Raw genomic sequence first — 26851 nt, 5'->3', positions numbered from 1 at the left:
GAAATTCTGGCCCTACCAATGTCTCTGTCAAAACTATTGCAGCCGCTTCAACGAGCCCAATTTGATCTACTTGTTTATGGAATCTGTAATCTATTTAAAGAAAAAAGAAATCCTAGTAATCTAGTAGCAGTCAGGCACACAACTACAGATCGGTTTTGGTTTTCCCCATTTACAGCAGATGTCTGCAGTCTTCAACTGGGCAAATTTCACATGGTCTTTGGGGCAATAGCCATTAACTTTGTGCGTTACTTAACAAAATGGTTTCCTGGCCCTGACACACAACCATCGTGCAAATAGTAATGTTGGTCACATTTGGTAAACATGTGGTGATCAGCAAGGCAGAGTTCTCACTAATATTATTAATCATTTGTATGCCTGATTTCTACACTTCCTTGCACATACCTCAGAATTGTATGTAAAGTGTCTTAGTTTAAAAGAAAGTGAATGAAAGGTAAAGGCCTGATTTTTCTTCTAACTTATTCTGGCAATCCAGGGGGAAATTGGCAAAGACTCTCTGAATTCAGGGAGCTATAAGAGAAAACTGAACCTGGTTTTAAATCACACTTCACAGAAACAAAAATAGGTAGCCTGAAGATGTACATATTCTCCAAAGATGGGGTTCAAGAATGTGGCTTCCATCAGGAGACACATTTTATACCTCCCTCTGCCTGGTTAGAGGTATTCTCAAGTTGCAAAGGAGGTAGAAATGCAGATAGATAAATAAAAAATAAGCTGAAATGCCAGGCCCAGATTGGATCTGAATATATCCCAGAGTATTCCTGCACTATCTATGGTACCCAAGCATAGTGCTAAGATTTTGAAGGCATTCATGGTTTTGGGCTAATTTTAAATTTAAGGTTTCCTTCTTTTCAAGTCTAATTTAACCTAGTTTCTTAAGGATTATAGGCTTTTATGAAGTATGACAAAGTATTATGTATATGTTATTTTTGAACTATTTTGGAAAATAATTATCATAAATATTAAAAAGTTAGAAGTGAGCAGCAGTCAATTTTAATTTTATATGAGAAATGTTGCTATTTTACAATTCTTCCTAAGGTGAATTAAAATCAACATTTTTAAAAAGAATTGTTTACCAGTTCCTGTTTAAATACAAACTTCCAAATTCCGCATTTTGAAAGTACCAGTGCCATTTGGAAAACTTGAAAGTGTTCTGGAATGGACAATTAATTTTAAACATCCTAAAGTTATGATTAAGTGATAATCGCTATGAAAAATATTGTTAATTTCTTTTAAAAAATCCAAGAAATTTTGTCATTAATATTGGTTTAATCAATTATCTACAAGAAGATGCAAATAAATTATTATTTTAAGTGAATTAGCTGGCAAACAGCATGAGCGTTCAGTACTGCTGCACTTACTTATCACCCCACTGACATAGTTTTTCACGTATGTAAATGGAATAAACTGCTAGAACTGGTGTAGTTCACTGAAACCACTGTGGTTCTAACCTGTATTTGGATACATCTATAAAACCAAAAGTAATGAAAAATTAACATGAAAGGAAAAGAGGAGGAAAAAGCACTGGCTTGTTTAAATATGGCGATGAACAACAGAAATGCGAAACGATAGGATGATTTTTGGATGACGTGAATAAAGCAAAGGACTAGTTACCACAGAACTGCGCCTCGGAAGGAGGGTAGGCCGGGGCGTTTCCGCTTAACGGACGCTGGCAGCCGAGCCGCGCGGCGGGCGCCTCGGCAGCGCGCGCGCGCTGTGAGGCCGTGAGGTGGGCGTCCTCCCCGGGGCGCCGCCGCGAGCCCGGGAGCGTGCCCGGCGCCCCCGCGGCTTCCCGTGCGGGTCCCAGCCGGGCCACCCGAGCGGCGGTTTCCTGCAAGTTTTCCAGCAGATCGGTAATGCTGAAAAACCACTAGGTTGGCCTCGGTTGTGTGTCTGCACAGCAGGTGCGATGCGGCTCCTGTTGCTGATGAAATTAACTTCTGAGCGCTTTCTCAGCGCCGTTTGTACAAAGTGACAGTGATACCCCGTTTGTTTTCCTAAAATAACTGGGCTAGAGTCCTTTTTGCCTAGGAATATGCCTGAAAACAGGTGTCTGAGTCCACAGCTGCTGAGATTATCTAATGATTGAGATTATCCTGCGGATCCTGACACTGCGCGCCCACAGCAGAATGTCTTCCTCAAAAAGCCCGTTGCATTCGAGGTGAAAGCTTTCTCTTAAGATGTTATAAGTAAGCTTTTTCCTTTTGCGTATATCTTTAGTGCATCATCACTAAGGAAAAGCAACTGAATGACACCGTATTTATTATCGATAAAGATTTTAGTGAAGTTTTAGTATGCGGTTTTCACACACGCTGCATAGCAGCTAACAGTTTGAATGTTATTCAGTGTACAGATGCATTTAAATATTTTATCACTTCTATTAAAATTATAATAAAGACTATTAATACATTTAGATAACATTTTTTATTTAGAAAATTAGAATTTTTTGGCATCTTGAAGGAAATAATTTCATCTGGTTTATTTTTCATATCAACTTTGTTATATAAAATATTCAGCCATAAAATAAGAGAAAGATTTCAATTTTCGTGACTATGCTGTCTTCTGTAATTTAATAATTTAATTTAACAGTTAATTTTTCTTGAGAATTAACATGCATAACTGCTGAAAATATCTCTTGTAGCCTTTTGACTGTAGGCTGTTGAGGATTTATTTGATGCCTTAGCTTTGGTTGTTTAAACACTATTTTTTTTACTGTTAATTTTTGAGAAGAAAAGCATTATTGGATTGTTTTGCACTGCAAACAGCTCTAGTTTTGAATATCTATCTAGTACTAGCTGATTTCTCCTGGAACTGATGTCAGCATTCCTTTGAAGTTGCAGAAAGTACAATTTTAATTTTATATTTTAATCCGGATTTTAAAAGATCAATATGGATTACAAAATTAACAAGACAGGTATCTGTATTAACATTTCACGTCATCACATACAGGTAGTAATGAAGGTTTATGGAGTCCACATGGGAAGACATTAGTTCAGACAAAAGGACAGGGCCTCTGTTAATGACTGGGTATCACATTATGACAAATGGGACATCTTCTACATAGTTTACCCTTAAATTTGTACTGTAGATTTGAGGCAAAGTCCCGTCTATACGTCCTGCACATCTCAAGCCATTGCTATGCTGCAATGATTCATTCATTTCATTTCCATCAAGAACTCCCTCAAAATACTTTCATCAAAACGGATGGGTTGACCAAAAAGAAAACAAAAGAAAAGACGTGTGATTACCATTAAATCAATCTAGTTTGCATGTCTATTTTCCTCACTAAAGATGCTTTGATCTTTAGCTCTTTGAAAATAGAATTATAAGATTGACTATTCCTGAAAAGCAAATATTTTACACTAAAAGGTAAGTATTTTTCAGTATATGTATACAACTAATGTTTGTTTCTTGTACAGTGGAAATGCATCCAAGAAAAACAATGTCCATAAATATGTTTCGGTATCTCTGTATGACTTCTATCGTTTTTTCTTTCTCAAGGACCTAAGACAGTGTAACTTTAGATGAGTAATTAATATTTATTCATTTTGAAAGAATATTTCCAGCATATCAGGAAGACAGTGTTTGTGAAATTGATGAGTTCTCTGGCTAAATTTCTTTCCCAAACAAAGCAAAGATTTATGGATCATGTGATGAATGACTACCAGATGTAGTTGCAGATTGAGAATTGAAACTTCCTTGTTCTCAGGACTTTTTATGCTAGTCATGTAAAGAAACCAGACACTTTATGAAAAATCTCCTATACTGGTTGTGATGCTTATTGGAAAACAGCAACGAATAGTTTGCATGTTATGTTGCAATAATTATTTTTATTTATTACTGTATGTGTAGCACAATCACAGACTCCCTCAGATCAATTACAAATTTTTGTTAATTCTGTAGGCATTGGATTCAGCCTCTTAAGAGAAATTTGCCTTTAAATTATTTAGAATCCTTGAGTGAGTTACAAGTATACAAACAGTAGCCAGAAGGTGCAGTCATACCGTTAGTGCCATCCAGGAAGGGATGCTGCAAATAAACTAAAATAAGAAGGATGCAGTGGTTGAAGGGGGAAAGAGCATAAAGAAAATAGTGATGATGGATGAGCTTTGGATGCATGAAAGTCTTGATGTGGTTCAGTAGATAATTGCTTTTTGTAGAACTGTATACTTTTTCCTAAATCTCAACTGTTCTCATTTTGTTTATCATAATCACTTAGAGAAGTTTTTTTCAAATTAGATAATATATACTTTTTAAGAGAGAGATTTCAGTTCTCCTATACTTTTCCTTAGCTATGAGAAGAAATAACCCTTAGTTTTGATTAAATTTGTGGAAGACATCAGGGTAGGAAAGACTGAAAATGTATTTGAGGATATGTTTAGTATTAAAATTGAATTTGTCGATTTGGACAAATACTCTGAAAAAAAACAGGATGATAGTCAATAGGTGCAAAAACAAGGTACTAAGGCAAGAATAACTGATATCACAAACCGGGGATGAAAAAGTATATATAGAATGAAAAAGTGTATTAAGTTGTCATAACTACTTTTCTAATCTACCTGGACATAAATACTGAATAGAATGGCAGTTTTCACTTTGAAAATAAAAAGCATTTAATGTTTAAGGAAGCCTCTGAAAGTTATTTTAAACTCAGTCTTTCTATCTAACTTCTTTTCATGCCTTCTGCTTTTGTGGTCAAATGAGTTTAGATGTTGTTATTTTAGAAGCTGAATAGAATCTAATTCCTGAGAATCGGTGGCTATTCGCAGTATTTCAGCATGAGTTCAGGGTTTATTTATGAATCACAAAAACATACAAAACTTTGTAATCATAAGCTGTAGTAACTGACTGAAAAAGATAAAAGAGGAAGGCAACATAAATCTCTTGATTTACTATCCTAGGGCCTGGTTTTCATGTTAGAAATTATGGTGAGCAAATAATAACATTTGTGGTAAGAAAAGCTAGCTTTAAACTGCCTACTTTAATCCGTAAGACATCAGTATTTGTATACCAGAGGGTTTAGGGTATGATCCAAATTTTTTGAAGAGAGAAAATCTCTATACTGCAGTGTTTCTAGTATACTTGCTGGGCAAGCAATGGTTTAATAAAACATCAAGAAAAAAGAGAAAAAATTAGCTGAGCTGGTTCTGGAGCCTGAGAGGGTAGATTCTCAAAGGCTACTTCTGCTCGGGAACTCCATCTCTGCACAGGACTGGAGTCAGACAAGAACCCTGCAGTTAAGTTAGTTTTGTCAGAAAAATGTCTATTTGTCAAAATCATAACCTTGCGCAGCAACAAACCAATTTTAGGTAAGCTCATGCTGAGGAAACTGTCTCATGATGAAACAGGGAGGAAAAAGCACATACTCTCAAAATATTCAATACGCTCGCCTGGGTCGTAGGAAACTCGTGTCAAGACTCTTGCTATGCCATGACAGGCATAACGGAGTGAGTGCCTTAGCTACAAGGTTATTTGCTCTTGCAGGATGAATTGGTGTTTGGAAAAGTGAATTTTTTCAAGACATCATTGGCTTTATTCTGATGCAGAATTGATTATCCAGGGAGAAGGGAAAGAGAAAAAAAATGGAAAATTTAATAAGATGGATTTTTTTTTATCCAGTTCTTAAGTTTTTTTTTAATCTATTTTTGGAGTTAGTATAGCTCATTGCAACTTCTCTGTGGGTAAGATACAAACTACTGAAGATGTAAAAAAAAAAAAAAAAAAAAAAAAAAAAAAAAAGAAAAAAAAACATAAAAAGATAAAAAGCAGGAAAAGGAACAAGTTATCTTGTGTCATTGCTGAAAATAAATACTAGTTCTATACCAAAGCAAATGTTATTTTAAAACACAATAAATGAGAAGTCTGCTCCAAGTAAATATTTCAAAATCACAGTAAAAAAGTAAAAGTAGAAAAGGTAAAATTGACAGATCAGCTGTCTGTAAAAGTCGCTTTGTTTTTGCTTTTCTCATTGTGTGCCTTGAGAATATGAAAGCAAGTAAATAAATTCTGTTATTAATTCCATTGATTCCAATGCAAAGAACAAGAAAAATCTGGATTCTACTTAGTTAAAGGAAAAATATGGGAGTACAGGAAGGAAATATTATAATGGTAGAACACTTGATTAGCTAACCAACAAATGGTATCATTACATTGATTTCTCTCTACCTGCTATATATCTGTTAATATTATCATGAATATCATTGAAATATATGTCTTCATCCTTCAGTATCTAAGGGGGTATTTGATGCTATACTATAGGCCTTGGAGTCTGTAATCCTTTAATTTTATTTGAGTCTAGCAGGCAACCTATCAGGAAGTTATAAGACTCTCAAAGGAAGTGTAAAATTAGAACAAGGACTGCTAATTTGTACCACAATGTCATGATACAATGTGATGACTGCATACTTTTTCTAAGCAGGCTTCTCTTATAAGTTCATTATATACTGTAGCTCCTTCCTCAAATACCTCTAAGGTGAAATGTGATTGATTGTGATTGCTGAAGAAGTATCTTTAACAAGTCTGACATCTTGCTAAAAGAGGGCTGGAAAGGTATTTGTTTTGCTTCTAAAGGAGAAAGCACTTGCCAGGCTCTGGCCCTGTGGTTAGAATAATCGGGCTGTATTCAGGATAGTGAAATGACATCTCTTGAGCTGAATAAAGTGAATTTGCCTGAGATCCAGAAATCACTATGGTATGTGGTGGAAAAAAAAAGGATAGACTAAAAGTGTAGTCACGTAATGTATTACCCAACATAGCTGTTTATATTTGGTGCACGAAGCCTTGGTTTTGGTGCACCTGCCCCTGCCCAGCAATCCGTCTCTGCCTGGCCCCTTCCCACATTCCAGACCTTTGAGCAGCCTTCTGAGAGCTGCCATATTTCAGAAATAAACACCCTGTCACAAAAACACCGCTTTCCTCCCACGTGTCTTGGAAAGCATGTTTTCTGCTGCTGCCAGCTAAAAGGAAGGGGAGCACATTTTTCACAGGGACAGATGCTGAAAGCAGGTATATACGGAATCTGGACCATCCTCTAAGCTGTGGTAGATGAGTGTCTCAGTGCACCGAGCAAGTAAAGTAAAGTGATGTAAGTCTTCAGGAGTGGAAGACGGCTGTGCTGAGTCGCATGTCACCCCTTGCTGCAACCACACTTTGATCCATAGCAATATTCTAGATAGCGGCCGAAAGCCAGTGAAAGGTTCTGCGTGACATCACTTGTGGGTACCTATTTAACGAGTAGGTTGGAGAAATATTTTCTCTTGGAAAAATCTGAAGTAAAAGCCGTGCATAAACACTTTACTCAATGCTTGATTTAGCTGACTTCAGAATTTAAATTTGTAGCCTCTGTTGCTTGACTTTATGCAACATTAGCAGTGACATATTTTACAAGTAGTCAGTTTCAGCTGTGAAATAAATATTAATAACCATTGCTCCATTAAAGTTTCTTACTAATTGTATGAACAATTTACACTAAAGTTAATTAACATGACAGAAGGAAAAAAACCATCTTCAGTTAGCCTTTAAAACTAAAATGTTTGTTCTTCCACAAATAAAATAATTGAAAAACTGATTTTTATATTAAAAATATTTACATAAAACACAGCTGTTAAGGCTTTGAACTGAACTCTAGAAGCAAATTAAGAAATTACTTGTTGATTCTCAATGCAGTACAAAATGCTGCATGCACCAGTAACATTCATCCTCCAAAGAAATGATCTGACTCTTCTAACAGAGTGAAATTCATGCCTGTGCAGATGGCTCCCACATGGCCCATGCCTCATTTAAATCCCTCTTAATCCCTCTTTTGAGAATTCAAGCTGGATTTATGCAGTGCGTAGTCCTTGTAGTGACCCTCTGCCTAGAGTGGATTTCATTCTGCGCTGCCATTTTATTTATATAGCCACTTTAAGCAGCACGATGTTTACCAAGTAAAGTCTATACTGTGGCATAAATCAATTCCTCTGACTCTCTTTCAAAGTTGTTAATACTGCTAGTTTTACCTTGTTCTTCTTCCTCTTCCGGCGGAATCGCAGAAGTTCTTTATGCTGCCTTGACACAAAGTTTACAGCTGCATATTCCAGGAGTGCAGAAAATACAAAGAGCAGGCACACAGCCATCCAGATGTCAATTGCTTTGACATATGACACCTATGGAGAAAATAGAGCAGAAGACTGAAAATGTTAAAAACGCAGATGTGAAGTTTAGTATTTCAGAACATTAGGAGGAAGTGCATTAATACTCCAGATCCCAAGACTATGTTGATCAAACAGAACTTAACATGAAAGTTAGCTAGGTAATAAGAGGGTCAACAATGCAATCTGTACACCTTAAATTTTATTTTTTTAAATGTAGTCTCTCACAAATATATATTCATTTTTTACCTCATTTACTTCTTAAGAGTTTACTGTAGGTCATAAACCAAATAATCCACAAAAAATACAACCTGTTTTTTCAATTTCTCCCAATATAACATGTAAATGACACTAACAAATTAGAGAATAGCTTATAGTGGGACTACTGGAAATTGTAAAGAGTGATTTAAAGCTCCTGGCAGAGAAATTAGCTTGAAGAAGGGAGGTAGATGAAGAACTTTGGTTATGTTCATTCTTTCCTACTATAAGCATGGTAAATCAAAGATATGGGTTCAAACTAGGCCTGTAATTTTGACACAGTAAAAGTATGAAAAATCAATTACAGAATAGAGAAACTCACTGCAGTCCTTCATTATTGTGAAACTAAAGTGCAGGACGTCATCTGAACTGGGAACGTAAGTTCTGTTCCCTCGCAGTGTGCAAGAGCTATATCCTTTACAAGATAAAGCACATCTGTGTGCAACAGCTTTATCATTTCACCCAACATAGCTGGCAGCAGGCCTCAAAAATATGACAAAAATATCCCTATCTGTCTTTGGTAAACTGTTGGTATATTCTTGCTTCTCCGAGTTTTTACAGTGTTCCATTTTCTCATCTGTTGATGCTACATTTGGATCTTACAGAGTAAATGTGCTTGAAATGCAAAGCTTATTCACCTGGTAGAGTTATCTGTTTTAGTTAGAAAAAATGCTACTCAGCCAAGGTAAAAATACAATATTAAAGCTAATATAGAATCATAACACTTGTATTTTTATTGTATACATTTTATTTCCATTAAATGCAATGGTACACGAAGATGGTAAAGTAATACCCCTTAAAATACAGAAGAAAATGTTTTAAGCAATGACAGGTCAGGAGACTCAAAAAGTTAATCCCAGAAATATAACATTCTTTATACACTTGTATGGAATATATTTAGCTTCACTTTTTTTCTTTTTAAAATGTTGATAAAGCAAAAGTCTTTACTTCTTGTGGTGTTAATGCAGGTTTCCTATTGAGAGGGAGATTATCTCATTAAATTGAGATACTTGGTCTCTCCATCTGGTATACTACATTCTCAGCCATGACAGATGACATGGTTCAGCACTACATAATGGCCAAGTATGACTGTTTCCACGACTTTGATATCTATTTGTTTGTATTTTTAGATGTTTTAGGATTATACAAGTTTTTGTTCATTCACTCTTATCAAGCAGGTATGCTGTATTGTAAGCAAGTAAAACTGAGGGAATAATCAAAATAAAAAACAGATGTAGCAGTTGCTCCCTTAGAACAGCAGGCTGGATGCAAACAGCTGTTCTATGGATAGTTAAACAACTTTGTTTTGAGAATCAGGGGGAGGAATTGACTACATTTATAATTCAGACATTAATTACTGTGGATAAATTCATAATGTAGGCAATTTCTGGGTAAGTAAGATGACTAAGAGCAGGTCAGAATCTGTGACCCTTAGAAACTCAGTCATCATATTTGCTAGCACATCGTCAGATACTGGGATACAGAAAAGGATAAGCCAATCAAAGGTTAACAAGCAGCATTTATGCAGTACTGAATAGCTATTTTCTATTACTGCTTTCATCCCTTGCTGAGTTTTATGGAATTGTAGGAGACATGAACTTGCCTAAATAGTTGAGTCACGAGAGAATTAGTGTATATTTCATTGGTGGCTCAAAAAGCCCCAAAATATTTCAAAGTGATCTATCTGCTTTCCTTCGAAAAATAATTATGTGCTAATAATCAGAGCAGCTATTGAGAGGATGATGATAAGTCAGATAGCGTTATCACTTTGTACTATTGCAGTGCCAACAGAGGAAATCCAGCCTACCTTTGGAAGTGATGCTCGTGAGCCTGAGCTTTGTGTTGTCATGGTCAGCACAGTTGTTATGCCTAAAGCCACTCTGGCTGGAGCCGCATCCATATTGATCCAAAACGACACCCACGAGAGAATGACGATCAGGAGGCTTGGTATGTACATCTGGATGAGATAGTAGCCCATCTGCCTCTCAAGGTGAAATCGGACTTCAATGCATGTGAACTTCCCTTGTTATAACAAAGAAGAAAATACTTAATAGAAATAGCATGTTCATTACTGTCAACATCTGTGCACACTCAAAAGAATTTATCCAATGTCAAATACATTTGTTCTGTAATGAATGACGAATATTTTGATTTCTCTTTTGTGGTTTGTAATATATATGCTCCCCACTAAAAAGGGAGTATTTACTGAAAAGAAAAGAGACTGAGAAATTGAAAATTTAAGAATTTAATAAGCTCAGGAACCCTTCTGTCCTTATAAAATCAAAGAAATGACTGAAACACAGATTGTTATGACACAGGAAAATTGCTCTGTGGGATCATGTTTGTTATCCTACTTACAGTTTGGAAATACTACTGTCTGCAGAGAAAAGGCTTACTCTCCCATGGTATAAGATCTTTATCTCTTGATTCAATTTTAAGCTTCAATTTGTTTTTTAAATGCAATGAATTGGGTGAAAATGTCATAAGACCAGTGTGGGCATTAGGTTACCATTAGGAGATTGTTCTAAATATCCTCCTTTATCCCCATTCCAATTGTTCTGACTTAAAAACACAGTGACCGAGGTTCAAACAGAAATAGAGCATGTGGAATTAGGCTTCTTCAGGAAACTGATTGAGTGGCCTAATTTTTCCAAGTACTGAACATCCAGCAACTCCCACTGATTTAACTGTAACAGAGCAGAAAAATCTGTTGTTTGCTCATAGAAGTGCCACAACTCACAAAACCATTTTCTCTCATCTGGATTGCTTTTCACCCTGCAAGCAATAGTGTATTTTGTAGATCTTGATCTGCATTCATTAGTTTTTTCTTTCTTTTCAGTGTTGGTGCTGAACACAACGCTGCTAGTGAAATGTGGCAGATTTATCAGCTTGTCCTATATTCATGTAGTACATTGTATATTGTACTGCGACAGTAATGTTTGTAATACAGAAATGGGTTTCAGATTAATAAACCCAAGATAAAATGACTTTATTCTAAGCATAATAAATGCTGAAATTATATTTCTTAAACATGCTATTTTCTTAATAGTAGAGCCTGTGAAGCTATAATTTTTTTCTGTGATGTCATAGCAATTGTCATTGTTTGAAATTTTTATTTTGCTAAGTAACTCAAAAATATCCATGTTTAGACAGACAGTGGTTGTGAAATTCAGTTAAGTGCAATTTTAAAATGGCATGATATAACTTAGGAGTTTTATGTACCAGCTCAATTATTAGTTTCACTCCTAATCTCTTTGCCTGCATTTCTGATTCCTGCACTCCTGAAATCTGTGGCCCAAACCCTGGCTTAACCATCTCTTGCTCCAGCTTCAAAACTTCTCTCTTCTTCAGTCAAGGAATGAAGTCCTGGTTTAACAAAGCAAATGGAATTTTTACTGTTTATTTCAGAAAGGGCCAGGATTTCCCCTTCCCCTCCAACTTTATCTCTTCAAAATGCTACGTTACATTCTTTCATTTGGCAGGCCGGTGCATTGCAGATAACTATTTGAAGTTCTGCACTGTCTGGCCTTTGTCAAAACAATGTTCTTATTTCAAGCTCGTCCTTACTGTGACGATTTCTTTTTTGTGACATTTGTTCTGTTAATTCAAAGGTCTTTTACAGAACTAGTAACTGCTTTCTCAGCAGTTTATTAATTTTTCTCAGGTTGTATTCTTTACCTGGAGTAAGGAACCTCTCCCACACATGTTCAATACCATCTGCCATAACGCTCCATTTTTTTTTCTCCTTACAGTTCATTTCTTGGCATGTAAGAAGGAGCTTCAAAGAAAACTAACCTGTTTTATGTGTCATATTAGCAGTCGTAACTCAGAACTGTCATTTTCATGTTTATAATATCTGAATTAGATGAAGACAGGCTATTGTTCTACTGGCTGTATGTGGCTGTAAAATGCTTTGTTCTTACTGTAGGAATGAAACTTTATAACCCTTCCTAGAAAACACAAAAAAGAACCTTTTATTTAAAATGATGCTTTTATAATGTTTATGCATGTGATCTTAATTTTTAAGATAGCTGATCAGGGATTTGTGAAAAAGAGAAGTTAGGAAAGCCAGTTTCAGGTAGATTAAGACAGGCCTCGTACATCACAGTAAGTCATAGCAGTAAGGAGTGACAGGAACGTATTAATCAAATGTAGGTCTCTTGCAATTTATTTTAATATGACTCCACATCAGCAGGGGTTGAAATTCAGCATGCAACATTTGCACGGGGCTAGGGCTTCATGTTTCCCTTTCAGAACAAATTAGGAGGAAAAAACAAGGAGCATTAGAACAGATAATGTATGCCTAAATAGAGTGTCAACAGTTATAGGTTATTGCTTGTACGTTCCTTGTACTCCATAGAAAGGTGGGATAAAACATGTAAGTCTCTTTCCTGAGTATTCAAGTGGACTTTAGTTATCACAGAGGTCTCAGTACAAAATACAGTGATCCTAAAGCACGAGAAATAAATAATACATTAGCTCTGATGTGGTTTATTTTTATATAATTGCAGATTTGTCAGATTTGTCTGAACTCAGGAGGAAGTGTGGACGTGAAAGGATGTTGCTGTGGGCAACAGAATCCTAAGTGAAGGAGATTCTGAGTGAAAGGACTGCAAATAGAAAATGCAGCAGCCAAGGAAAAAGAGAGGTGGGGTTATAAAAAGGCCAGAAATAGGAGTTAGTGATATGGAACTGGTGGAATTACATCAGCTTTGGAAAATGCCTCTCAGTTGTAGTTGCTGTTTTCCAGTCAAGACCACTATGTTCCTCCTCTACTATGTTCCAGTGTAACACTGAAAGGTTAGCTTGATCTGCAAATAGATGGCAACTCCCAAGCAGCAGCTACCCAGGCAGCCACTTTTTCTCTACATTGTTCCGGTGCTGACTATTAGATTTCTCGCTAGTGGAAGAAGCAGAGGAGAAAGGCAGAAGTCAGTCTCAACAGTGTGGCTGCAGCAGTTGCTGGGCTAAGTGTGGACAGATGATGTTGGTTTCTGCCCTTCATTACTGAGCGTAAACTTGGGTGAAGAAGTAAAATAGAGGAGAAACATTCATACCAGGAGATGTAAGCTTCAGCCAGGAAGCTGCTAACGGAGGCTGTGCTGTTAACTGTTGTTTCCCAGCTAAAACCAGCATCCCATTGTGGGCCCCATTCTTCCTGAATTCCATTTCAAAGTCAAGCAAGCTGTGATTTAAACTATTTGACTAGATGCTTGAATGCATCAGAAGAGACATACTCAGACATCAGTCCAAGACTGAGTCATCAGATGCAGATATCTCTGCTGGAGAAGGAGATAGAAGAGCAGGTAAGAGTACTGCTCTAATAATTTATTCTCACGACATAAAAAGTGAGTTCTAGTTCATTCTGATATGCACTGTAAATTTCATGGAGAGTGGCTAGGAAGAGTATAAGAAACCTTTCTGGTAGTATGGTTTTGCCCAAGGCTGAGCAACCAATTAAGGCATAACACTAGTTTCAGTCAGGCTAGAGCCAAATACAGATGTACACACAATCCATAAAATGGACAGATTTCTGTAATACAAAGAAAAATAGCCGTTGCAGTAGAGAGAGGATTTCCTAAAAGAAGGACGTTTATTTCCTGAAATAGAGGTAAGCTGAGCCTAACTGGGGATTCAAGGGTGATAAAGGCACCGAAAGTGCTGCCTTCTTGAGTGCTGTACCTGTGCATACAAAATGAACATGCTGGTATAAATGCAGACAGTGGTACATTTTCCTCCCTTACGCGTGGTCTTGGGTGACAACGTCAGATCAGCAGTGGGCTGCCATGGTTTCCATGTATCTTCCAGTCATTCTATCGGATTTTTGTTTGGCTGTACTTGTAGCTTAAATGGAGAAATAGTACTAAATGAAAGTACATTTCTAATGCACTGTAAGGGTAGTCGCAACAGGAGCATCAGGCCAAGTAACTGAATAACTGGAATTCTCCTGATGCTGCTTGACTGCGTAATCACAATTCGTATGAGCAGGTGTAAGGTGCCTGCTGCACTTTCAGAGTTCTCTAATGTTGATATGTGGGAGTCCCAAATTCTCTGTCAATAGCTGTTATCGTAATGCTTTGAATATTCTTGTCTATTCACTATACCTTTATATGGAGAAAAAAAGGCTAGTATTTATTCAAAACAGATGTCTACAGCAGGACATCCATGCTGAAAACACTTGGTGGGAGGCACTTACACTGCAACCAAATATGGTCTAGCTGCTGGCCTTCATAGTCTTACTCTCAGTGACATTTTTTCCAACCCTTCTTTAAGGCCAGTTCTGGCACTCATCTGATCCTGTGATGGGACATTTAGTATACTGGGTAGTAGAAAGCTGAATAAATGAAGTTTATATCAACCCTGTGCTGAAAGCAAATATTTCATTATGTCAATAGAAGGCTTTCCTAAGTGCCTTTAGTAACAGTGAGGGGATTTGCTTCAAATGTCCTCAGAGAAACTGAATTAATGAAAAAAATGCCAAATGGGAAGCATTCTATTTGTAAAGCTATTAATGCTGATACCTCTTTCTGAGGACAATTTTGTTTTCTGATTAAAGTAACTATTTGACTGAAGACAGGAGTATTTTCAATATGATACACTGTGCTGCCATGAAAGAGATGATGTACAGACCACTAGCATTTTCCTTCTCCCTTTTGTGATGTGCTTTCTGGTTGATCTGCAAGTGCTAAAATAAGATCATAGTTCACCTCTCTTATTTTATGTATCACACTGAGCAGCTACTATAATTTCAACCAGATAGCATGAAAAAGGAACATGAAATATATAAACTGACTCTCCTGTGAGGAAAAACTGCAGATTTTTAGAATTAAAATTTTGTCAGCTCAATTTTTGAAAAAAAAAGAGTAGTTTTCAGAGGAAAGTAGGCACTATATGTGAAAAATACTGATCAGCATCAAGTCCAAAATTCTTTAGAAATTTACTTAAACAGAGATCTTTTCATTTTCCTAATTATCAAAACCTGTTGGCTCTGTACTGTTCTTAAGAGTGACCAGTTTATTTGCATAATGGGATAAAGGAATATGCACTTTCTTGATTTTTCAAAAAACAGGGAAGTTTGGCTGGCTAGCCTTTTTGTTTTTGAAAATGTTTTCTTACTTGTTTTCCAAAGTTTAGTTTATTAGCAAGCTTCCAAACTTTCTAATAAACTAAATTTTATTAGCATAACTATTATACTAATAAAATGGCGTATGGTTTGTACTGTAGATGGATAGACAGTGGCACAGGTACAGCTATGCCCAGCTGACAAATGTGTTTGATTTTTGTGTCTGTTATGCAGTGTATAGTGGTCAGTGTTGTATCTTTTCATCTTTTGTAATCCAGGGAAGGAATGAAATAAGACAGGGGCCATGAAAAGACAGGAATTACTCTTCTGACATCAAAAATGATCAGTGCTTGAGCCAGATATTGCTGCTTTTATTTTCTCTCCTGTTTGAGTCATTATCAGACGCCATTAGGCGAGCAGTCTGGCTGTGTTTATTATTTTCAGTAAAAAGACTTCTTTTTGATTCCCCTCAGAATGTTACACAGTCATTTGAGATGCACTCAGCTTTCCTTATTGCTGAAATATTGCTAAATATTTTCTTCCCTTTTGCCTTCCCTTTATGAAATTTCTTAAACAAACAGTCTATTCCGTAAAGTATGTATGTGTGGTATGTGTGGCTAAGCAGGTTTTTGAAGAGACTGTATCTATAAAATGAATTATATATAAATAAAGTTAGTTGAAATTATTTTCATACCTCTCTAAGAAGAAGATAAAGTAACAAAAAAACACATAGTAAGTGCAGTCTCCAGAAAACCTTTGCAATTTGCAATGGAATATAAACATCAATTTCAGTATATTTTGCTGTTAAAAACTGCTTGGAAAATACTTGACTTTTCCTCATCATAAAACATTCAGACCGAACCTTTGATCACACAGCCTGGCTAGAAATTATAATTTTTGAATGTCTGAAATGCAGAACCAGCCAAGTTCTGAAATATATGGCTGGTGTCTGTGTATCTAAAGCCAAGATTCACAAAGGAACTGTAGGAATGTTCGATCTTTTTTTTTTCTTCAAGACAGAGTCTGTGAAAGAAGTGGGCTATCAGTGCTGTCCATAATTTACAGGATACATAAGTTCTTGCTCAGGAAGGAAAGTAGCTTTCTTGGAAATAAATTCCAATGCAGGTAATAAAGCTGGCTGTTGGCATAAGACTGATAATCAGTGATTACAGTAAGAGAAAGATGAAAATTATTTGGAAAAGAATAGCTATTCCTTTTTCAGCTGCATAGATCCACACTTACAATTCCTTTCTCCCTCTGAATGGAGGCTGAGCTACTGTTCAAATGGACCTCCACAGCCTGGAGGAACAGACCAGCAGCATCACATGACGTTCAGCAAAAATAAGTCACAGTCTTGCACCAGGGTTAGAGTAACCTCATGCAGTCTGGGGATGTGCTGGACAGGTAGGGGTTCTGCAGAAAAGGACTGGATGCCTGGGAGATACCAAGTTGAACACAAGTCACCAGTGCATCCTTGCAAGGTGGAAAGTTAGTCATGTGCTGTGCCGCTTTAGGAAGAGCAGAAAGGGGAGAAGCAGAAGCTGAGGAGAATCTATTAGCAATCTAGATAGTAAGGACAGCTAGATGTAAGGTCTTTATTTCCAGACAGCTGGTGATATTTTGTTATTTTGTTCAATAAATGTTCAAAACAGAATGGTTAAATTTTGGTAGGAGCAAGGCTAAGAATCCCGGTCTCTTTTTCATCAGATGATGTTGTCCTGCTGGAGTCAAGCAGATTTGCCATAGTAAAGATAAAGAGGTATCAAAAATAGTCCTATACAGAGCCAAGTCACACCTGTCTGTATTCAGAATATTCAGAGTATTTTAGCTGGTGTTTACTAGCTTTTGCTTGCTAATGGTTTGATGTATGAACTCATGCCATTGCTTTTTGCAGCCATAGGTACCCACCGTTGAAATTATAGTTGGGTGTTGCACACAAGCCCAGGAGAGCAACGTGGCATAGGAAGTGAATGAAAAAAATTGGTAAAGCAAGACCATCCTTGTAATGTGAATGGTTCACATGTTGTGGGTTTTTTGGTTATTATGATTTTGGTTCACATCCCAAATCTGTCCCTGCTGATACGCTGGCGAATGCAAGGATGGCTGAAGGGGTTGGGAATGTTGTTGCGTCACTTTACAGCGTAAGACTTGACGAGACGTTACGCTGTGAGCAGTTACGTCCCTGTATTTGGAAGCAGTTTGCTTTTCAAGCTGAGGTTACAGAGAGGCACTTTCAGTTGGGTACAAGGCACTGATAAGATGTGCCCTGATAAGTTTTCATATACTGTGCTGAAGCATCATGTTGATTTGTTTCACAGGGACTTTTGTTTTTTCTGTTTTAGAGGATATCTCAGAAAAGCTTTCTGTCCTGTACGGTAACTAAATTCATAATGAAAGCTTAGCTGGGCACTGGCTGCATACCAACTGCAACTGCTTAGCACTCTTTTAAGAATCCCTTTTAAGGTAATCTCCTGTGAGCCAGAGAAACAGGCTTATTTTTGTTTTAAAAAAATGATTTGTTTTTTGTTTTATGTGGATTGTCTTAAAGAAATATCAATCATCTGCGGTATCTCATTTTGGGAGCCTTAGAGAAAGGGTATTAGTGATCACCTGCTCGCACGATGTAAGAGAGGGAAAGAAACACTGAGCTGTCGTCTTTTAATATCACACGTAGTGTTTTTTTAGCCTACACAGAGTAGTTAATAAAACAAGTTCTAACAGAGAAACCAAAGGCACTTCCACCAAACCAGTCTAATTTGATGAAGCTAACTTCATACTGATGAATTAAGAAAACAACCCCCCAAAGCCTCAGCGTAAAACAAGAGCGTTGCGCTGGAGAGGAGGGTGCCCCAGCGGACGCCATCCCGCGTGACCGACGTGGGCTCTGCCCGCCGCGTTGCCCGGCTTTGGGGGCCGCCGGGAGCCCCAGGGGGGAGCGGGCTTGGTGCTCTCTGGCCCGAACCCGGCGCCTCTGCCAGCGCTTGCCGCGGCGAGGGCATTGCCCCGCGCCTCGCGAGGTGCCCCCCTGCGCCGCGGGTGCCCGGCTGCGCGCTCGTCTCCCCGTTTGTCTTCCCAAGCCCGCGGCGGGCGACGGCGTGCAGGCTGCCAAGCTTCCCGGCTGAGTAAGTAGTCTTACTTTCTAAACGCAAAACGAACGGCCCAACTCTGTTTTTAAGCAGGGGCTGTGGTCGGCGCAGACCGTTCAGAGCGCCTGCTTGGCCACAGAAGTGCCGTGTTCGGCCAAAGCAACATGGAAACACGATGGACTGGTGGTTCGTCATGCTGTCCTCTCGTTACGACAGTAAATCCCGTCTTCCACCTCAGTGTGACAGCAGTTCACAGGGATAAGCGCATGTGCTTGCCCGCAGGCACGATTTGACCGTCCTGAGCCCTCGCATGCTGTCACCAACATCTGCTCCTCCCGCTTCCCCTTGCAATTTGGGGCCGTAACGGCAACCACAGGAGACGTCAGCTGAACCCGTGGAGGCCAGCGTGTTACGCCTTGCGCTAGGATGTTTTCCCACTTTTGCTTAGAGCAAAATTAATTCCATCTTAAATACACAGGCCTGGAACATAGGTTACGAAAAAGAAAGGTAGTGGCTAAAAACATTGAAAAAATGAAGTCTCAGTCAACATCAAAACATTTAAAATACGATGATTTTAACAAAAACTCTCAGAGAAAACTGTCAAAGTATGTTTCACTCGTCCTCACTGCGATAAAGGGGAGCTAGTTAAATTAAGAGGTAGAGTTCTAATTTTGACCATATTAAGATATTTTAATATATTGTTACATATTAATATTTTGTTTGACCTTGTGCAAATGAACTTTAGAAAGCTGAAGAGGATATGTTTTACAAAGAATGTTCTTCAAATAATATAATTACCACAGCTTATAGAAGTACAGTTATTGGTGCATGTTAAAATAGCACAAAAGCAGGAAAGCCTAAATATGAAGCAGAGATTGCCTGTATAATTAGAAAGAGACAGAGAAAAACCATTAAAATAAAGTTTGCTTTCCTGTTTGTTGCAAGGATTATGGTAAAAAAGAAAGATAATGTTAACTTCAGTATTCTCATTAACAAAGCGATGTTTGAGTGAAAGAATTATCCTCCTATAGGGTATATATCTTCATTTTTAGAAGTTTTTTTGAGGATTAGCCAGATATTAGTATTTGTACAGTAAAGGTGCACGTTAGGTATTTCCAATTTGTTTCAGGGAACACTTCAAAATGTCAATATTAACACCTCCTCTTTCTAAGTAGTGTTTAGGGATCATTTTCCTCCCTTAGGGTATCATGGCAGCTGTGATAAACTCGATGTTGAAAAGCACTTTGCCTGAATTTGGGTTGCAATAGGACACAGCCCCGAGTGCTGTCCCCCGACAAAGCCAGGACAGCTCGCTGCGAGCGTACAAATGCCAGGACCCCAGCAGTGCCTCGGATCCCACGGTACAGACGTGGCCTTGGCACCTCTTGCGAAGCAAAACAAAGAGAAAAAAAGCAAAAAAATGAATTGCTTCTCAATTATTTCAGCTACGTGTTTTTCTAAGCTTACTAGTTTGTTTCCCTGCTGCAGTTATTTTATTTATTTTGCATTATCCTGCAAAAAGCAGGTGTTTGTTTTAATCTTCATGTGAATTCAGGGAGAATGTTTAAAAATGAAACCTCTCCAAAATAGCAGGAAACATCTTTCCAGTTTTAATCACCAAAATGCTCTCCTACCTGTATTGTAATGCTTGGTACAGTAACATAAATCCTTTTCTTCTTTCAACAGAAACTGTGGCAGAGTGAGCCCTTCTGCTACTTGGACAGCTCCCTTTTCCTGCCATTCAAAAATGAGATCATTCATTGTGTATCCAACTAAAAAAAAAGAGAGAGAAAAAGGCAAATAAACTCTAGACACAAACTGTAAAAACAGAAACATCCAAATAGCAATGATATAAATAAATGTCATAAAATGAAAAAAATACTGCAGGTCTCCTTTTAAAAGTTAACCAAAAACATTATCTGCCATTTTAAACCATACTGATCTAGGAAAAAAAAAAGCCAGTTTTGTTAATCATTTGTGAAATCCTATTAGACAAGAGTCTGGTAGCAGAGTTAACAAAAAGACCAAAATGAACTAAACGTTGTGTTCTCCTGGGTGCTTTTGTAAACTCTACTCTCCTCAGCCTATGAACAGGCCCTTCCGTTTCAAATCTATTTCTCAAGTTATGTGGTGTGAAATTGTGTATTTTCAAAGTTTTATTTATAGTTTTATGAGTTTGAAGTAAGTTAGGCACAAATCCTACAGAGAAAACCATGAGAATTTCTGCAGGAGTGAAGTTAGTTGAATTGAAAAAAATACTTTCTCTGAAACTGTACAAAAGAAAGAACAACTGAAAGTAATCATCTTCTCATATTAGCTGACATTTGGTTTTAATATTTAAATTCCTGCATTTATCTTTACCCCATGCTTGAGTGTCTATGCTTAAATAAAACTGTAAAACTCTGGTAGAAGCAGTGGCGAAAGACTAGACTTTGGAAAGGGCAAGTAGTCTTTCCTCCTGTTTCCCTCTCCCAGCTGATGGATGGGATAGCAGTGAGGAAAATAGCTCTGATTTCTCTGAATATGTCAAGTATTAACCTTCCAGTGTATCCTTGGCACCCTCTTCCAAACTTCTCCTGACTAAATTCCATCTAGTTATGACAAGCGAAAAGGGCTTCTTATTCGCATTCAGGGTTCATTAAAGCCTTGCTCAGAATCTAATGGATTTGGACAATAATGAGAGTTCAAAATTGAAATCTACATCTCAATAGCTTCTCTTGTTGTAATAGCCAGAACCACATAGGGTACGCTTGAACCACATATAATAGCTTGAAACATGGAAGGAAAAGAATAGAGTCGTTTTTACATCTGTATTACATAGCTTTTGCCCATTCATTTTGCATCTTTGCTACATTTTCTCTCTGCTTTACTCCAAAGCTAAAAAGAGGATCAGAGTAACCTAATGCTAACTGGAAATATCTTTTAACCTTTCAGTAAGAAACTGCTGAAAGGCTAAAAGTATATTCAAAGGGTAGTGTTCGGAACTTCCTAAGAGTAACACTGCCCACAAATACTGCCCACAAATACAAATGCTGGAATCCTGGGTTTTCAGTGAAGGAACTGAATGTTTGTACACACAACTCTTTCTCCCATTATATGCAGTGATCTCATTACTCTTTGAGTACACCTGCGGATGCTACGCAGCAACAGTGCCCTGATACACTGAGACGCACTTCATCCTTTCTGAGGTACCTGTACTGAGCACATCTGTCAATTAACAATGAGTGATTATAGATTTAAAACTCTGCCCAGCACCTCTCTGTGCTTCTAGATTTTTTATGTTTCTTTGGGAGAGTATCTTATACAAGGTATTGATAGACACTCAGGATGACTGTCAGTTACATACTTGTGTATTTTGCTGGGACTGGATGAGCATGCTAAAAAGGAAACTACATCCTTTTGAACAAGTATTTCATTAAGATTAGGTTTTATACAATTAATTCCATGAATATATTAAATGTATATGAAAAAAATGATTTTATTGTCTTCCTCAATATGCAACATTCTCAATACCATTTTAATATTCACTATTAAATGCCATAAACTATGAAAACTGTAATGTATAGCTCTTATCAAACTTTGCATACATTCAGACAAAAAGCAGTTGTGTGTAAAGCAGATTATCATTTGAAGCATGTAGATTATAGCCAGAAGTGATATCCCCTGAGTAAAATTCATTGAACTGACAAGAAACAACTGCTGTGTCAAAATGTATTTCACTAAATCAGATTCACTCATCTCTAATGGGTGTTTTTAATTTTAATTATCTACCGCAGCTACTAATTCTTACATGGTACCTGCTATTAAAAATAATGACACCATATGCAAAGTGCTGATGTAGTAGTTTATATTTCTTGTGTTTGCATTTAAAATATCAAAATACAGTTTTGGCAGTCAATGCAGTAATTTCAATTTTGTAAGTTCATTCTTATGCAGTAAATGTGTCTTAAAATAGAAACAAGCTAATGGAGATGTGAATTTATGTTCAACTCAAAGAAAACAAAAAACCAAAAGTAATAGGATATGTATCTTATCTCTACTGTGTGTGTTAAATTAAAGCAGCTTAATCTCTGTTAAATTTGTGGCCCTTTATTAAATGTGAATTAAGGAAATTAAAATATTATAATACTCATGTAATGGGGGAAGCAGGAAAACTTAAGTTATATAAATATATGAAACTGTTTGATAATTCTAACTTGTTTCTGAATTTTGGGTAGTAAGCTGTCTCAACTATGGCAGGTATCCTTGATTTTCTAACTGAAAGTATATCCTTATTTGGTGCAGTTCCAAAAAATTAATAAACTGTTTTCCAAGAAATTCTCCTCTCTTATATCGTTCTCTCTTGTTGGCATGGAGAAAAGGAAGACTACAGTGGGAAATATCTTTTCACTTGCAGATGTAGAGCAGAATCAGAGAATTTGTAAGAATTAAGTCAGTCATGCTGGAAGAAATGGAAATTCATGTCCTAGGCCAATCCCAGAATAATCTTTGCACAAAAGAGCTAAAACCACATTGTTCCTCTGGGTTAGATTTTTTTCAGAATGAATATCCATAGTAATAGAGCTAACTGTATTTTCTTAATATTTCAAAAAAGACAAATATTTTTGTTTCTTAATTGATTTTGTGAAGAACTGCTGAATAACACTGAAAATGACTTTGAATGCTAGCTGTATAGTTGTATGTACCATGAATAAGGGGGAAAAACGCGTATCTCCAGAAATGGCCATTAAAAGATTAGCAGTTACCATACACAGTATATATACTATTATAAATTAGGCCTGTGATGCTACTATATATGCAATGGAGCTAAAAATCCGTGCTGCAGCCCCCTGACTTTGGGAGCTCTGTTGATTAACGTAATCAGTGTCCTTCATTGGGCTCCCTGCAGCATGGGGAGGTACCGTGGCGGCTTTTGAAATTACCTTCAGGGTCGGTCTCAAGAACAAAGATAAGCAGAGGCTTATGATCCTGATAGGGATCAGGCATGAAAGTGCTTAGTGCCATCAGGATTTGGGTGATTATGTGTGCAGCAAGCAGCCGAAGTGCAGGGAGCTTTGCTAATGAAAATTTTGGAGCCTCAAGGACAAAAGTTTGGAGCCTCAAGAGCAGCTGAGTGTTATTTTTCAGATCTAGGATCCTACAATTTCTGATCCTAAATGTTTACAGTATTAGAATTATGTAAATAACTTTAAAATCCTGAGGCCACTGCCTGAGTTCAGTGGGACTGTATATGGCATTCATACATATATATATGCAGTACTAAGGCCTATATTTGCAAAGTGGAAATCTGGTTACATATTTGAACAAAGCAAATCTCCACTGAATTACTTTTATCTTATTCATCTAGAGAGAGAAAAAAAAAGAACACACTCAGCCATCCACTACTGAAATGAACTTTACAGGAATAAAAATGAAGAGGACTAAAGCATTCCATTGTCTGCATAAAACAAACAACTGTTTATCTGAGGAAAGACGGATGAGTGAAATAAGTAATGGTGTGCTTTTTCTTCATGTATGAATAACACTAGTCACAGCAATAAAGATCATGACTAAGGCTGAGCATGTCTCAGACACAGCTGTAATTAAAAAAAAAATCCAAGTTTAGTTGTAGGTAAATATCAAAAGTAAGTGAGATAGATATCCTGTTTGTGTTTTCTCTAGTTTTGCTTTAGTGAACAAAAGAAAAGAAGGAGGAGGAAAGGGCCCATTAACTTAGTCACACTTTCTGTCTTTATCTGTTATGTATGTATCCTAAGAGTAAAACCTAAGGCATCACAGTAAGTGAAAATCATAGATTCTCAGTGTGGTTAGATGAATGTAACTAGCAACTTTCTCTTTTCAAATCAGTTACTCAGTGGACAGGATAAAAAATGTGTATAAACATTATGGAAAATATTTACTGTGGAAAATTACAGCTTAAGAGGTGAATTCTACTATTTGTATTTTATGATAACAAGCTTGAATGTGGAGCAATAGAATATGGAAAACACTGCAGCAAATGCAAGTGGAAACACCTGAATAAACAAATGATTTATACGTAAAAAGATACAGCTGTGCCTGTAACTCTAACAATTATAGTGTGACAATTTGTTGGGTGGATATATGCATAAGTAGTCAAATAGAATATCTCAGGAATGCTTTATCCTGCTACTGACCAGTAAGTAGAGAGAGGTTTAATCCACAATTTTAATTTTTGATGAAAGTGCCAAAAGGTATGACGATGAAATTAAGGCAAAATATCTCAGACTAAATGCCAGAAATACTGAAGCTGAAGTCCACTTAAGCTTTTGCTTCTTACTAGGCTTTTTAATTTAGAGTTAGCTGATTGACATATGTACGTTATCTTCAAAGCAATTTAATGAATATCATTCAGTAGGGTAATGTTAAGTAAAAGTCTAAATGTCTGTTGCTAATATTAGTCTGCTGTCAGAGATTAAAGATATACTGTGTGTATTTTCCAAATGGCTTACATGATAAAATATTAGAGAACCTGTGTTTTCTTACACGGTTATCACTGTGCAAATGGAGCAGTAAAGAACTCTTGCATGGTCAGATCAGCTTATTAGCAAACTGCAGGCCTGAAATGTGAGGAAATTATTCTGAACAGATGTGGAATTACCAGTACAAACTTGTGCTGTGCATGGATATTGTTATATCTGTTTAACATCTCTAAGAACTGTGTTGATGTATGCAATAATTACGAAGAACCAAGACATTTCTCTTTAGGGATTTTAATGGAGAAGGAAAATAATGATGTCTTTATTATGTCCGTAAATACGGAACACACAGAAAGTGGCTGGTAAGACAGTTGGCACAATCCAGGAACGTGAATTAGATGAAGCTAGAAGAACCAACCCATAGCAATGTCACAAAATCAGGAATCATGTCATTTGCACTGCTTTTCAAGCTTAGCCTGTAGAAGCCCTGTTTCTCTGCTGATACTTGTTTTTGTTTTTTCCAACACTTGCTATTCTGCAAAAGTTATGCCAAATATTAATTAGTGATGAGTTCTGTATATTATCTGTCATGTTTGAATTTACAAAAATAGGAAACAGTATTTAATCACCTATTTGCTATGCTTCTAATAGCATTGTATTTTGTCTAGGTGGATAATTTCAGTGCCCCCTTTTTTGATCACCTCTAAAAGTATACAAAGAGATGACCCAAAGACAAAGTCCTTTTATCAACTACACAGAAGTGTAAATGCTCTGTAAGTCTACTTACAGAGCTTATCCTGAAGTAGATAGAAGTACTTCTCAGCTCTTGAATCCTAACTTCATCTTGGAGTAAAACTTGAGTGTAAAATATTTCCCTTTTCTCCCTCTTGCTCTCATCATATTTGATTTCCATGGTAAGAAAACTTGGTGTGCAGGACCAAAGGGAGTCACAGTCTGTGTGTCTGGAAGAAAAAAACTGTGAATCTATTTCTGAGTTCACCTGTGTACTGTGAAAACCTTTGCTGTATAATGGTTATCCTTAATACTTATAACAGTCTTGCTATTCAGTCTTACTGTATCTCCACCCTTTTTTCCTCTTGCTTTGTGAACAGAACAGAAATATCTTTTATTTAATTGCATCTCCTGCAGCCCAACACAATACTCACTCTCTTACTCAAAAGGATGTATTTTTTTTCCCCTCACTGAGAGGTGTTTTTTGTCACAAAAATAAATTGCTATCAGATATTTTTATTATTGGTGATTGATGTTATAAGGGAAGGTCCAAGTAACTACATTATAATATATATTCTTTTAAAAAACAACAGTAAGTCAGACACTACACTGTTGTGTATGAGGCTACATCTCACTTTTGGAAAAAGTGACCCTTTAATATTATAGAAACAGCTGAAAGCAATGGAGACAATCACCTGACACAGTGGTCTGTAGGACCACATCTAACAGAACTAAATTAGGTGGATTAGTAAAGACTTCTGTCTCTAAAATGTGGTATGGTAGGATTTGGGTTTGCAGACTGTAAATGCATAAGGATACATTCCTGAAAGAAGTAGAGACATCAGATTTTGTACATTAGGGGACACAAACAAGCTACTGTGGCTAAAGTAGAGTGTGATTTGCAATATTTTCACTATTATCTGGCTACTGTCCAGATATTTGCTCTTACTTTTCAGAAAAGGCAAAGCTTTTACCTATGATTCACAGATATCCCATTCTTGGATGTATTTACCTTCAAGTTTTGAACCTAGTGTGAAATTCCCTGCCCAAAGATTTTGAAACAAGGAAACTGCCTGCAATTGTTTTGTTTCTGGTGTGACAAGGAGGCAGGATTTGGGTGCATTTTTT

General features: G+C 37.0%; 1 protein-coding gene across 2 annotated transcripts in view; it reads right to left on the bottom strand.

Moving 5' to 3' along the window:
• Positions 1–26851, bottom strand: part of GLRA3 (glycine receptor alpha 3) — a 92345-nt gene that overhangs the window by 390 nt on the left and 65104 nt on the right. The window contains exons 6-9 of one of the 2 annotated variants that reach the window (XM_062574674.1): positions 20189–20326; positions 10213–10427; positions 8016–8162; positions 3088–3207 (exon numbers count right to left, since the gene is read on the bottom strand). In XM_062574674.1, coding sequence (XP_062430658.1) covers positions 3088–3207; positions 8016–8162; positions 10213–10427; positions 20189–20326 — 620 coding nt within the window. Of the gene's footprint in view, positions 1–3087; positions 3208–8006; positions 8163–10212; positions 10428–20188; positions 20327–26851 lie in introns of both variants that reach the window. The other variant, XM_062574675.1, reaches the window with a different exon arrangement.

This window comes from Rhea pennata, chromosome 4 (assembly GCF_028389875.1).
Source record: "Rhea pennata isolate bPtePen1 chromosome 4, bPtePen1.pri, whole genome shotgun sequence".
Classification (NCBI taxonomy): domain Eukaryota; kingdom Metazoa; phylum Chordata; class Aves; order Rheiformes; family Rheidae; genus Rhea; species Rhea pennata.
This window is presented reverse-complemented; position numbering and strand designations above follow the sequence as displayed.